Here is a 14,328-nt window from a genome sequence, read left to right on the forward strand (position 1 = left end):
GCACCGATTCAGCTAACAACCTTAAACTGAGACATTTAACCTTTTATCAAGCACTAACTGATCAAACTCAAGGAACAGGCACTGTACATGTTGTGTTTGCTTGTGACTTTCATTCCAAGGCCAGGCCAGTTACCGAATCTTCAAGACATTGTGACTTCTGTTCATATTTTTCCATTACACTACTTGGATATATCCAATTGTGCAATTTAGTGCAGACAATTCAATAAGCAACAAACATGACAGGCTTCCAAAAAGAGAAAACGTAACACACCTATTGTTAAGCTTTTGTTAATCTCTAAACTTTTACAACTTTTTTGTTTGTTTCCTTCATTATAAGATGTCACATGGTAGTCACTTTATTCTTTATCTTCTGTGAAGTGCATTACAAAGGACAATGAGCCTGTCTGTTAATAGCTGTTTGCTCACAGACTTGAGACTGGTAATATGGTATTGGTATCATATGGCATTAATTCCTTTTAAACTTGATTAATGTAGAAAACTTTACATATCTTCTTCATCAATAAAGTAATTATATCCCTTGTTGAGAATTATACATAAGGTATTCCACTAGTTCATGTACAAATAATATTCTTAAAAATATTTCAAAAAGAACCTTCTAATGTCTCTTTCAATCTGATGAGCTACGTAACACCTTTTCTTATACTTCACAGTAAAATATGTCAGGGAAATAACACCCAATGTTTTCCCAACAATATGAAGTCAACCTCAGGAAAAAAAAGATTTACCTTAAAAATTTGTGGAATAGCAACATTAAAATGTTTCCATTGTTCGCCATTGAAGTTCTGTAGCTGAGCCGCATATTCATTCTTGCTCTCATCAGCCATGTGTGTTCTCAGGTAAAGCTGTGACTTTGCCTGTAAAGCACAGAAAGAGCAGAGTTAAAACCGAAATGAAACTTGAATTTAAAAGGGAAAAAAAATAAAATTGGCTTTTACTATAAAGGACAGGGGTAGCAGTGGTTAGCATCGCCGCTTCGCAACACTGGGGTCTGCTGGGGTTCAATTCCAGACCTTGGCACTGTCTGCATGGAGCTCTCATGGGATTCCAGTTTTCTCCAACAGTTCAAAGACATAATGGTAGGCTGTTAGGTTAACTGGCTTCTGGGAAAATTAGCCCAGATGTGTGTGTCTGCTCTGTGATAGGCTGGTGTCCTATCCTGGGTATACCCTGTGTTGCAATTCTGGCCGGCCAGAGATTAATAAATGATGGATGGAACTGTATAAACTGCAGGTGTTATATAAAACCAGACTGTACTGTACCTCACAGGATATCAGTATAGAGTTTTCTTAGAGAAAGAAAAAGGCAAAGACAACATGTTAAATCTATTAATGCACTGTTTGATTACCACTGACAGCACAATCTGGACCATATTGTCTTTCTCTGTTAACCCTGAAGCTAGGACGTTTTCCTGACTGTCTTTATGCCACTTAACATTCATGACTAACAGTCATCATTACATCAAGCTAATGCAATTTGGGCCTTTTTATTATTTTATTTATGCACCAGCAGTCCTGAACAGCAGTTCTCAGTTCCAAGTGTAATACTGTGTTGTTTGTTGCTCCCCTTTTAAATCATCTGATGCATGAATTGTTTCACAAAAAAACAAAGTGGAGTATAATTGATTAATGATATTTTAGTATCATTTAGTTAAACCACAAATACAAACTGAAACAGAAAAGGAAAAGGGGATTTAATGAAAAACTGGACTTGAAGAAAAAAATATGGTAAGAGGACTTAGTTGAACATATTTTGTCAATTAGAACATCCTCTGCTTCTTGAAGTTGTACAATGTAGTTCAGATGTGCTGTAAGAAGAGTAATGTCAGCAAATGAACTCAACCATATTTAATGTAAAAGAATCTCCAACCAGTCACACAAAATAGATTTGTTAGCAGCAGTGAGACTAGTCAGAAAAATGTTAAACAAAAACGCTAGGAAATTATATATAGTAGGAATTGAGCAGGAGCAGTCTGGGGCTCACTGGTATAATAACAGCAGTGAGGTCCGATAACACACAACTGTCTTATGGCATTCATAAAACATGTAAACAGGTGTCATCAAGTACATTGGTGACACAGAGGACCAGAAGCAGTCTCCATATGGAACTTTGTTTTTTTGCACACATTCCACAAACCAGTTTAAAATGGATCAACTACTACCTTTCTTGAAGAAACACTCTTTTTACCCACAAACACAAGCAAATCAGTAAGAAATGGAAGAGGATAACCGTTATCTAAAATAAAGAAGCATCAAAAGTAAAATAAAAAGGAAGAGCAAGGAGGAAGATTAAATTAAATCTCCTCAGGTGTCCCATTAACATTCAAGAGTGCTGCCACATCACCCTAATCACTTCATAACGGAAATCGACACTTGCATGCATTGTACAAGGTATGACTCCATTAACTAATCAATTAAATAAAAAATACCTTTTCCACTTCCGATTTGGTGGCGTTAATGTCATTATCTAACCTCTCGTAGCTCATCTGAGCCTTTTCAGCTTCCCGGCATTCCCTCTCAAATTTCTTCTTGCTCTGGAAAACAGAAAGAAAAACAATATAAAACAATCTGTTCACCCACACAGGTCAAAACGGTAATTTTCTTTAAATTCCCTGCCAATTCTATGCTGTGCATCAAATGAAACCCTATCTAACACTTACAAGTGCAGTTACTTCCTGATAAAAATAGCGAGCAGCAGTTGCACTGACGTCTTATTGAACAGACCAGGCAGAAGTAAATTCACTATGCTTATTACCACTTTTCATCACAAGGGTCTACAGTCAAAGTCACCAGTAGCATGTGTGGCCACTACTCTGACACATGCTTTGTACAAAGTTGCAGATGCTGTCTTGTGGAATTTCGTTCCATTCCTTTCATACAACTTGGACAAGCATGTACCTGTGTACCTTTTAATCCTGAAAGACACGCCATCCCAGTTCATTCCCCCAAATATTACGGGGGGCTCTAATCTGGTGAACAGGGTATCCACGGCGTAACTACTTCATTCTCATCCTAGAACACTTTCATATCAGTATAAGGCCACCAAGTGAGTTCACAGACATTTACCAATTTAGGGCATCGTCAATCTCTAAATGGAGTTCTGCCTGCCACGACTCGACATGGTTGCCCGAACATCACCCAATGGGATCTAACTATTGATTGCTCTGCTGTAAAAAGACAATTAGTGCAGGGCCCAGCAAGCCTTCACTTGTGGCAACAAAAACAAAGCAATTAAGGTCAATACTATGGCCCCAAAAAGTAACCTTATTTGCTTCTATTGAGAGATTTGTGTGCCATTCATTCTCGAACATTGTAACCCATTTGTCATAGTCTGGTTTGGGGTACTTTTGACCTTTTTCTGTCAAAAAGATCTTGGCTGCTTTATTGTCATCGATGGCAGCAAAGCCTTTCGTGCACAAGTACACGCGTCTCAGTTAGCCGCGCTCTGTGCGGCTCTCAGTTCGGCCCCCTGGTGCAGTGCGCAGTGCAGGGGAGAGCCCGGCTTCCCCAGCCCCTCATTAGCTGAGGCCTAGGGGAGACCAGCCTGATTGGCAGGCGCTCCGAGACCTCAGGCAGGAGCTTTAATCTTCAGAGCCGCTCGGCTGCTCATTACGCTTTACTGCTTCAACTTTATTTTAATGATGCAGCAGGAAAAAAAAAACTCACATTATCCATCTGTTTCCAGCAGTGATCCAAGTACTGTTGGGCTTTCCTCCCCTCCTGAAGATGCTGTGCAAGAAAAACATGGCAACACATCACCACAGCACAGTACGAGTTTGCTTGCATCTATTCAAAAATGACAACCCTGCAGTCATTCATGCAGTACTGTAACACATAGTGTTGAAGCCACTTAAACTGAACATCTGGTTTGCTTATTACTCACAAGAGTTTGGCTTTTTTTTAAAAGAAACCCTTGTGCAAGGACCCTGATAAAAAAAAAAACTTTAGTTTAATACCGTATTCCCCGTCAGATGCATGGCAGGATTAACTCAATTTGCTCTGGCTTCTACAGGATACAAACCATATCCGGGTATTTGCTGACCCATTCAAATTGAAATTCTGTGTTTGAAAATAATCAGCATTTCCAATGTTTCAAAAACTGATCCAATTACAAAACAGCAGATTGGTTAAGATAAAATCACTCCAAAAATATTTTTATGACTCATCATCTTTACATATTATGTTTTAATGTTCAACATGTCTTGAACATTATTTGACATCTTTACAAAGGCAAAAAATGGCACAAAATAGTTACCACTCTTCAGTTCTGAAGAGTATCAGTTGATCACTGAAAATCCTCTGAATACTAAAGATCTATTGTATATAATGTGCAGAAATAAAGGTTATTAAATGTGCAGAAGGTTCCCTGCTTAAATCTTAACAAAGCACTAAGCTTTAGAAATTAAATACCTGAATGAGGCAGGAAAAAACAATAGTAAATGGAAATTAAATGTTACTCACATGTTTCCTTTCCGATTTGAGCTCTTGGGAATATCTCATGAGCTCTCCGTAGACTTTGTGCCCCATCTCCTCTGCCACTACCTCTCTCTGGCCCGCGTAGTCATTGAGTTCGTTTAGGATGGTGTAGAAGGACAACAAGGATGAAAACCTGGAGAGATGCACACAGGTATAAGTGTCTAGAAGGCAGAGTTGAGAAAAAAAATCAAAAGTTCAAGTCTTCTCAAGAATCAGGCATTTTAGGCATGAAAACAAAGCGCTAAAGACAATATTTTCGAGGCACAGGCGCGTGGGGGGAAGTGGGGTCGAACATTAAATCTGTCATTGTGATAGAATTACTTAGTGGCGCTGGTGACCTCAGTTGAGCCAAATGCCATTAAGTCCTAAGGATTAGAAAGATAATTAAATAAATCATTTGTCAATTCATTATAACAATTCGGTCTGGCTCTTTTTTTCCCCAAATTTTAGTAATGATTCAGTGCCCAAATTAATAATGCAGATGACAATCTATGTTTCACCCCATTTTTAAAAGATCCCTGAGTTTAGGCACCCAATCTGAGCAGCCCAGAGTAACCGCAAACTCACAAGTACATCTAGGGATATGCAGGACAAGCAGTAATATGGATTATATGGATGTATTTATCTAAACATTTTGGATCAGCTTCTTTTTAAATTAAGCCAGAAGACACAGAAGTGTAGGGTCTTACTTTTGGGATGGGAGTGTGTAACAAAAGCTGGCAAGCTAACTCCCCGCCTTACCAAAGTGGACAAGGGAACAGTGAAAGACTGGCAACGCGATCAGATGGCTGATTCCATGTTGACATTGAGCAGACGAGCCTCCCCAGTGTGCTAATTCTGCTTTATTAAAACGGCCTTAAATATCACCCTCCTCCACTTACCCTAATGAGCACCAGACTAAAAGAAACATTTCAAGTCACTGGGGACTGTGTATCTGAGAGTCAGGTGGCGCATTACTGAAGGCAACGGATATAAAACTAAATCAGAACAAGACACCCCCACCAAGACTAATCCTCATTTCCCCCGTATTTATGTTAAACACCTACTGTATCATGATGTTCAATTTCCACCCTCCAGTCTTGTTTACAAAAAGCAGCATAACTAATGTAATTCATTAGGGAAATGGGGAGACAGATCTATACATTCTGTGGCTCAGACACAAAGGCCAGGAGAGCACTGAGATGATTTTATTAATCTATCATAGAGCATCTGAGGACAAGGCAGAATCTCATAGCAGTTGTACAACGTCTGTATATTAATTGTGAGTCTTACATCATTTACAACATATGAGCTATGTCTTCAGGCTTAAATGCAGTGTCACATGATTTCAACTGCAATTAACTGAAATGTTAGACAAGTGACCGGAATTCTAATGGTGGTGTTAGAATTATGTTTAATCAGCAGCCAACTGACATATCACATAGCAGGTAGTTCAATTGCAAAAGCAGACATTTCTACTGTTACATTCATTTTCTAAAAGCTGAATATTAGAATGATTTTTAATGTTCTGGAACTGGAAGACAAACGTCCTGAAGTTTTTATACAATTAAAAGTGCAGGTTCAGCCCTATCATCCAGATATCATCTACATTTCAGCCTCAGCTGTGCCATTAAGCAACTGTCACCAAGATTATCCCAAGTGGCTACACCCCACTGGAAATGGACTCAGTCAGGGTTATCCTGAGTTTATCACACACTGGCAACTACAGAGCTACTTTGTGCCTCTACAGTGACATCAGCAACAGAAACACTGTGCTCCAATCAGTGCTCAATTTTTGTAAGGACCCACTAAGCTCATTTCATGTTAAATGTTTCTGAATGGAGGACACAGAGAAGAGCGTCTGTCCTGATTTTTCCCAGGGAATTACAGGGATTGTGGTGGTAAGATTTGTAGATTCGGAACTACCAACATCAAATTTGTTAAAAAAATTATATTTAAGCATCTGCATTTTGTCCTTTAAGAGAGGTGGTCAGCCCCTGACACCTCTTTTGATAAAAATCATCTGGGTTTGACATTACCTAGGCTCTTCATCTTTGGAGCGCTTAGGGCAGTATTTTTTCACAAGGTTCCTGTAACAAAAACAAGCGACAAGTTAAATCACACTCTGTAAAAAATCCCCACCCAGACCAAACCTTATTCAACTCACCTGACAACTCAGCTAAGGGTGATAAAAACCCCAAAATAAGATAAGATCACTTTATTAGCCCTATACAATTTCTTGCATTAGGAATTGTCTTTTCGCATACCCCACCTTGCTCTCCATGAGACACAGACACACAGAAAGGGAGAGAAGCTTTGGGTCAGAGCGCAGGGTCAGCCATTTATACGGTGCCCCTGGAGCAGTTGGGGTTAAGGGTCTTGCTCAGGGGTCCAACGGAGTAGGATTTCTCTGCCAGCTGCAGGATTTGAACCGGCAACCTTCCAGCCACAGGCGCAGATCCTTAGCCACAGTGCCACCGCTATGCCCATAGATGGACTTGAGAAACAGGACTGCATTTGACGTGTACCATTCTTAATTTGTTAGAGGTGTCAGGGTGGTTGTCAACTGAACACAAGATAATAACTCTATAGTTTACAACCATTTAACTTCCTTCTTAAAAGAGCCAAGCCAAGGAGTTGAGATCTGGGTGATTTAATGATCAGATGTTCTGCAAATATGATTAATCAATGTAAGACATTTTAGCAAAGCTATACAATAACAAGCAAAGCTTCTTTAGAAAATGGTTAAAATTGTTACTCAATAAAAACTACTTCCTGTAAAAACAAATGGTGCTAATGCAGATTTAATTCAAAACAACATTAAAAATATAAAACAAAGCTGTTTGGCTCCAAATGAAAAAAACTCCAGTACACCAGAAATGCCAAAACACAGTACAAGTACTAGGTCTTTTTTTGACCTGCTTCTCCAAAAAATATATTCTAGTCACTCCCACTGTTTACTGCAATCTCTTAAGGGGTTGGGTTTGGGGAGTACTGTGATTGCTAGTGTACTACATGAATTAACTCAGGACTCAAAGACTACCCTAACCTGAACCCTGACCCTGACTGTTTCCAAGCCAGGAGCCACAAAAGCTCCTGATTAATTTCCCTTTCCCCCATAAGAATTTAACTGAAGTTAGGAGACCATCTACCAGGAATTACTGCTAATGACTGCCAGACCCACACCACACCTTGCTTCTTATGAAAGCCTATCTGTGAAGCCACTCTGCAACTACAGCACCCACACATGCTCTTTAAAGGAAAACTATTACTCAATCAAAATTCATATTACAAGCTGTTTTCTTCACTGGTTTAAATTAAATAACCTAAATTAGGAAAATGCTTATTAAAAATGTATAGCAAATCTCTGTGCCATACTGCAATCTAAGAGGTAACACCATTATCAAACAACCTCCCAAGGGCTTTGGGAGCAAGTCATTCCAATTTGTCACTGCCAATGACCAGAGCAATCTGCTGGATGAGCTGAAACGATACCTTGTCATATCTGAAGGGGTTTTCAGTTGTGTTATTAAATCTTTTTCATCTGAAACTTGTACTTGTCACTATCCTGTCGTTTTGTATCCTGTTACCATTTAGATTTTTCCTTTCCTGGTGTGGGCCACTTGTCCAAGTTGTCATTGTAAATGAGAATCTGTTCTCGGCATATTTATTTCACGAAATAAAATGGATGATTATACATTAGGTACATTAGTCAGCCAAAACCATGCAAGCTGATGAAACCCTCGAAGTCAGCCTAGGAAATTCTTAAAGGAGGTATGCTGTAGGCAGCACATTGACATGGCGACAAGAGCTGCTGCCTGAGAGCCTTCAGGTCTTGGGCTCAGCTCACGTGGAGCTTGCCTGAGTCTTTAGTGCTCCAGTTTCCTCTCAGCTTCTAAAGTCACTCTGGCTAAGTTAACTGCATCTCATCCAGGGCGTGGTCCCGTCTTGTGTCCTGTACTGTCCTGTACTTCTAGCATAGGCTCTGGATGTGCCACAGTGTTGTCCGGGAATAAAGGACTTTCTGGGAATGGATGAAGGGCAGTGCTCTGTTAAAACTGAATGTGTCTGAAAATTGAGATTTTTCTGATAATTAGCTCCTACTTTTAAAAAAAAACATCTAACATCACACTGGTTACTGTAATCAGAGCTCACACTATGAGAAGACAATTGCAAGAGTAAAACTAAATAAAGGCAAGCCAAACCTTTATTTAGAAAAAAAAAATAAACCAGTTTTACAACCGTAAAACTCGTTTCTAGTACAAGAAAAACCTGAAAAAAATCACAATTTAAAAAACGGATTTGTCAATCGAGTTTCCTTTCAGGAATGGAACGGGATTAATTGTTTCACTGGATGAATACAGCGCAGCACTCATTACGATTCCGAAGGTCATCTGCTGCACAATCCTGTATCCAGGCAACATCCCTGAAAACCTGCTGGGAGTGAGGGAAGCCTAACAGGAGTCTGGAGCATGAAACACAAAAATGTGTCTGAATCTTACATCAGCTGGTTGTAATTTTTCTGTGGAACATCACTGTAAATAGACACTGCAGGAGTGTGAAAAATTAAGGGCGGTGCACTAGGACCTTGGTCTGTTACAATCAAATGTAAAACAATTAGCTGAAGCAAAGAGAATAGTATTTCAGTACTATTAAATATTTGCCTATGCTCTGACTTGTGTTAACTGTTAAGTTAATTTTTTGTATTTCCATCTCAGTTATGTGAGAAAATATCTTCTGTAAAGATAACAGAATTTAAATTGTTCAGTGAACTTTTTGTATTACTATCTCAGAGTTATGTGAGAAAGTATCTTCTGAACAGAGAACAGAATTTAAATTAAGTGATTTTATTTGAGCTCCACTTATTAAGACATAGATCACCAATACATAAGGCAACCAAAACAGTTAATATTACAAAATAACATACAAATGCAATGGGGGCCTTTTTGTTTTATTTCTGAAATATTAAGTTAAAAATTACAACCGGTCAAAATTAATAAGCTACTTGATAATCACGTGGTCAACTATTTATTGGTGTAGCACACCTCTGATTACAATACGTCTTGCCAAGTAAATTTGAATTATTTGACATCAGAGATTTAAATAAATATGACACATGGTCACATTTCATGATGAGAAGAAAAAATAATGCCAGTATACACTAAACATTTTCTTTTAGTGTATTTTCTTTTCTGTCTGTAGACAAAAAGCTCAGAGAAACCTAAAAAGTACTAATCATTTTAAGGGGAAAAAAACATTCCAATGTTTTTTTTTTAGTTAATTATATATCACTGATTTCCTAGTATGCAAAAGGCCAAAAAAATCTCTATGGAAACATTTACGAAGAATGCAGGGATATGAGATATGGAATACTTGTACTACTTTAGTGGACAGAGAAAGAAATGTGATAGTGGAAACGCAGTTATAAGTGCCCAGGTTCACAAACATGTAGCACTTTAACAGAATGAATGGAAAGTGAGATATCCTGTTTTTTAAGTTAAAGTTAAAATTTACCATGCTTTAACTAGGTTGAAAAAATCAACAGCTACTGTATGTATTTTTAAAATAGTCTAACAAGGAAGATGTGCTTTTTCTGTGTAGTTAGGGTGGGTTAGGCAAACCCAGTTCTTGTCTTTTAAAATCGTGTAATTTAGAATGCAATTTTCCATTGCAGCACATTAATGTTCCAACACACATGTAATTGAAAAACACAACATGAATTTGGAAATTAGGAACACACAAAATTAGGAAAGGAAGTGTAATTCTGAATCCTGGGTGGAATTCATTTTATATTAAGGATTAACAAAAGGTCAGTGGGACCAGTTCCAGGAGCTGATTACAGTTTGCTTTAATTCCACTACAGTAACTAGTTCTCACACTCGCACCAACTGATTAATCTCGGGACCTCATCCAACCCCTAAAACTGTTTGAGCCCTTTTCGTTCCAGAGTTGTTCCTTGAGTAGTCTAAGGTCTTTCATTATGGTTTCCACCAGGCCTCCACATTCATGCATATCCTGAAACCATTCTATACTTACATGTGCCCTATTGCACATGTAAGTCACACTCTTGTCTTAATTTTGCAAACTCGTGAATGTTAATTTCATCTTTGCCTTTAGGATATGAAAGCAAAAAGTGCAGTGGTCAAAGAGTTTTCTACTGGGGTACAAAGAAAGCTACTCCTGTAGATGTTTTTTTATTCGGCATCCTTTGGACATGCAAACACTGTGGCTTACTATATCATACTTGCAACACGACTGACGAGAGAAAAGATAACCTCTTTAATGCTCTCCTTGAGACAGCAGGTTACAGTTGTCAGCTTTAACCTCCAAACTGTTTCACTTTCTGTGACCCCACAAAACAACTAGATTAATATAACCTGCTACAAACATTATTATGAAATGCATTGCATAGAAATGTATTAAAGAAAAAGAAAGTTGCATGTAATTACAGAAAATCTGTTCAGCAAAGGTTACAATCAACTGAAGGTGTGGCAATTATGTGCAATGTACTGGCATTTTCTCCAAGAAATGAAGAGAAAATTGCAGGCCTAAATAAAATCCCATGGGTTTAATTAATGATTATGTTCCAAACACCAAAGAGCACAGTTTAAGCAACAGTTACAATATGGTATAAAGCCAAGAAACTATTACAGGTGTCCAATTCTGTCATTCTATTCACCAACTAGATCTGGAGAGGATCCACCATATTTGTTTATAAATATTTTAACAATCTGTGCCAATCAGATTCCCTGGGTAATGGTACAGTTTCAAATTAGAAGATTAATATACAGTATATATAATGGTCAACTGCACACCAGAGCCACAGCCTATCCTGGTTTCTGCAGTGTTAAGTGGACTAGGGAGCATATGACTCCCTCCTGGATGGGACACTAGACCATTACAGTGATTACCACCCAGCAATAGTCGTCCCCACCTACACAGCTGGATGACGTTTAGCAACTGGGATCAAAGTACCTCATTCAAGATACCATAGAGGTATCTGTAGAAGGGACTCAAACTCAAATTACACTCAAGGTCTACCCACTACGCTACACCATCGTGCAAAACGTTAAAGATGAATTTCAGTTGAGAAATTATCTACTATTTGTTGTTCCTTGCAATAGTCCTATCAATATTTTACAAAAACTTCCTTCTTCAATTTATTAAAATTAAAGCCCAAAAGAAGTTTTGAGCCCAACTCAATATGCTAATCTTCACTGCAAGTTTGTATCTATAACATTTTTAAAATCAGTCATCACACAGCTATTTCCTTAAGCTACTGGGTGAATCCACAAGAGAAATGACCCAAACTGTAAAAGCAGTAAGTAGCCTAGGAGGGAAATGTGTTAAAAACAAAATATATTTCACACCAAATATCATCTATTGTACATAATTAGGGCAAATTAAAACAAACAATCTCCCTTTTGTCTCTTGTTGTTGTTAGACCTGGTTCCAACAGCAGACCCATTTTTTCCAGTGCTTGGGTTAATGAGGACAGAGCCCTTCTTTTCCAGCCTGGTAAGATATCTACTCCAACAGCACAGCTCAGAATCTTAAATATTCTTATGTGTCCAGTAGAAACATAGCCTCACCCAAAATTGCACAATAGGAAAGCCTTTAGGAGCACAGTAAAATAATGAAAATTAGTTATTACTTTTTACACTTTAGTACAAAACTTATACACTTGAAAGCAACATATGGTGATTGAAAAAAGACTTCAGACAAAATATCTATATTCGCTAACATATATATATATAAAATACATGGCAGTCTAACTGAACACCATAATGATAACAGACCTCCCAGACAGAGGGAAATCTAGACATGACTGATGTAGGTTCTTATTAATATAGAAAAAGGAAACACATTGGAAGAAAAGTCCTCATTCGCCTACATCATGACTAGTAAAAGCACACAGATAACATTAAAGGCACATAGATAAGGCTACTAGGTATCTTCAGACTTTCAGAAGGTAGGGTACATGTTTTAGGGCTCCTTTAGAATTTCAGAGTTGTTTCTTTTTGAAACTGGACATCACTACAAGGTTATCAGCATTTTAAAAGTACGAAAGTATTACTTTAGCTGCAAGAGTAACTGTTAATACCAATAGGTAATAGGCTCTGTATTCCAATGGTTAAATTAAAGTGATGTTACAAGGAAGTTCCAAGTTTTAATCCTGGCACTGTACCTTATTGCTCTCATCCTTCAGATGAAAGTTTAATCTAAAGCCTTGTAAAAGCACCTGCTGTATTCTAGTTCACCTGTTATTTTACAAAGCTGCTGCTGGTTTGATGGTGAAATTGTTTATTTACAAGAAGTTCGCACAATTCTCTGGAGAACCAAAAAACCTGCAGTTAGATTTATCACTTAGCGTTATGGGAAATATGTTCAACCCAGCGACACAGCAGACCAAAGTCAGAGTTTGAGCCTTGGGTGCTCAGCCAATACTGTAAGCATAAGTACGAGAATTACCTTAATTGTTTTGCATAGTTCTGCTCGATCTCCATTCTCTCTTTCACAAACTTTGCATATCTTTCCAGGAAGTCAATTCCCCATTGTGTGTGTTTCTCAAGGTTGTCAAACTGATCCTAGAAGAGAACATTTCAGGAAAAAAAAAACAAGTTAGGATTTTAGAATTTTTACAGAACATTTGATACAGAACAAATTCAATTCAGAAAAAAAAAACAGGCATCCTACTTTAAAACCCACATCAGATCTTCCGCTTAGAGACAGATTTAGTTCATTTAGGCTGTATTAATAGCGCAACATGGAGACTGCAGAGACCTGACTTCATAAAAAAAATGAAGACCTGTACTTCATATTGAATTACCGCGGGACACAATTATATCCCAATCCTCATTCTTTATTTAATGCCATATTTTAAGTAATATCTATGTTTGACAGGCATCTGTCATTGGTCATGCTATTTCTGTAAAGTTCTGTCATGAGCAGTAACTTTACATGTAGGACGAGACCCACTTCATCCTGCATTGAAGTGCAGCCCACTTGAGTAACACACAGCAGTCATCATGTGGCTTCTGCCCCACTTCACAGTGGACTGGGAACAGAAAAAATACCTTAAGAGGTTACTTTAGGAAGGGCAGAATGTAAGAGCCCAGAGTGAAATCATAACGAAGACAAACGGGTTAACACTCCCATAACTCTTAAGAACAGTGCCAAGGGACATTTAGTGACCAAGTAATCAGAACCTTGCTTGGATTTTGCCCATTCGATCCAGTTCCGTTATATCTCCAGGAGAGCTGAAGTTTCTTTCGTTGTCTTGGACAGGCTTTTTGTTTTTCCAAAACCCCACAATCAAGCCAGGAATGCTCCTGGAGATTCTTGTACCTGCGCGTCGAGTGGTTTTGTGTGAAAAAGCCTCAATAAGGAATTCCCCTCTGATGCCTCTTTTGTACCTTTCACATGATTTCTACATTGTAGGAGATCTTGAGGTCAATAAAGCTTAAAGCTGATGTACTACACCCTATAATCTCATTCTCCCATAGGCCTGCACATTTAACCCCATCTACCACATTCACTAAGCTCCAAAACTATTACAAAATAGCATGAAGTCCATCGAGTTACTCAAAGTCAGGACAATCTTCGTAAACAACAACCTAGAATACCTGTACTTTTAAAAGCACCATTTTAAATAATGTCCTCAGATGTATAAGAAATACGAAATATTGACTGAAAATCATAATTTGGGTTATATAAAAGGTAATTTGCATTAAATTTTATGTTCTCCACATTTTGCAAGAGAAAAAAAGTCTAAAAAGCTTTTTAGATGTAAAATGACCCACAAGACAAGAAGCCTAGTGGAAAGCTAATATAAGGACATAATGCAACTCAATAC

General features: G+C 38.1%; 1 protein-coding gene across 2 annotated transcripts in view; it reads right to left on the reverse strand.

Moving 5' to 3' along the window:
- fnbp1l (formin binding protein 1-like) overlaps nt 1–14,328 on the reverse strand; it is a 91,212-nt gene that overhangs the window by 19,895 nt on the left and 56,989 nt on the right. For both annotated transcript variants that reach the window (XM_015356293.2, XM_015356292.2), the window contains exons 2-7: nt 12,945–13,060; nt 6,512–6,562; nt 4,479–4,626; nt 3,684–3,746; nt 2,447–2,551; nt 747–875 (exon numbers count right to left, since the gene is read on the reverse strand). In XM_015356293.2, the coding sequence (XP_015211779.1) occupies nt 747–875; nt 2,447–2,551; nt 3,684–3,746; nt 4,479–4,626; nt 6,512–6,562; nt 12,945–13,060 (612 nt within the window). The remainder of the gene's footprint in view (nt 1–746; nt 876–2,446; nt 2,552–3,683; nt 3,747–4,478; nt 4,627–6,511; nt 6,563–12,944; nt 13,061–14,328) is intronic.

This window comes from Lepisosteus oculatus, chromosome 9 (assembly GCF_040954835.1).
Source record: "Lepisosteus oculatus isolate fLepOcu1 chromosome 9, fLepOcu1.hap2, whole genome shotgun sequence".
In the NCBI taxonomy this organism is placed as follows: domain Eukaryota; kingdom Metazoa; phylum Chordata; class Actinopteri; order Semionotiformes; family Lepisosteidae; genus Lepisosteus; species Lepisosteus oculatus.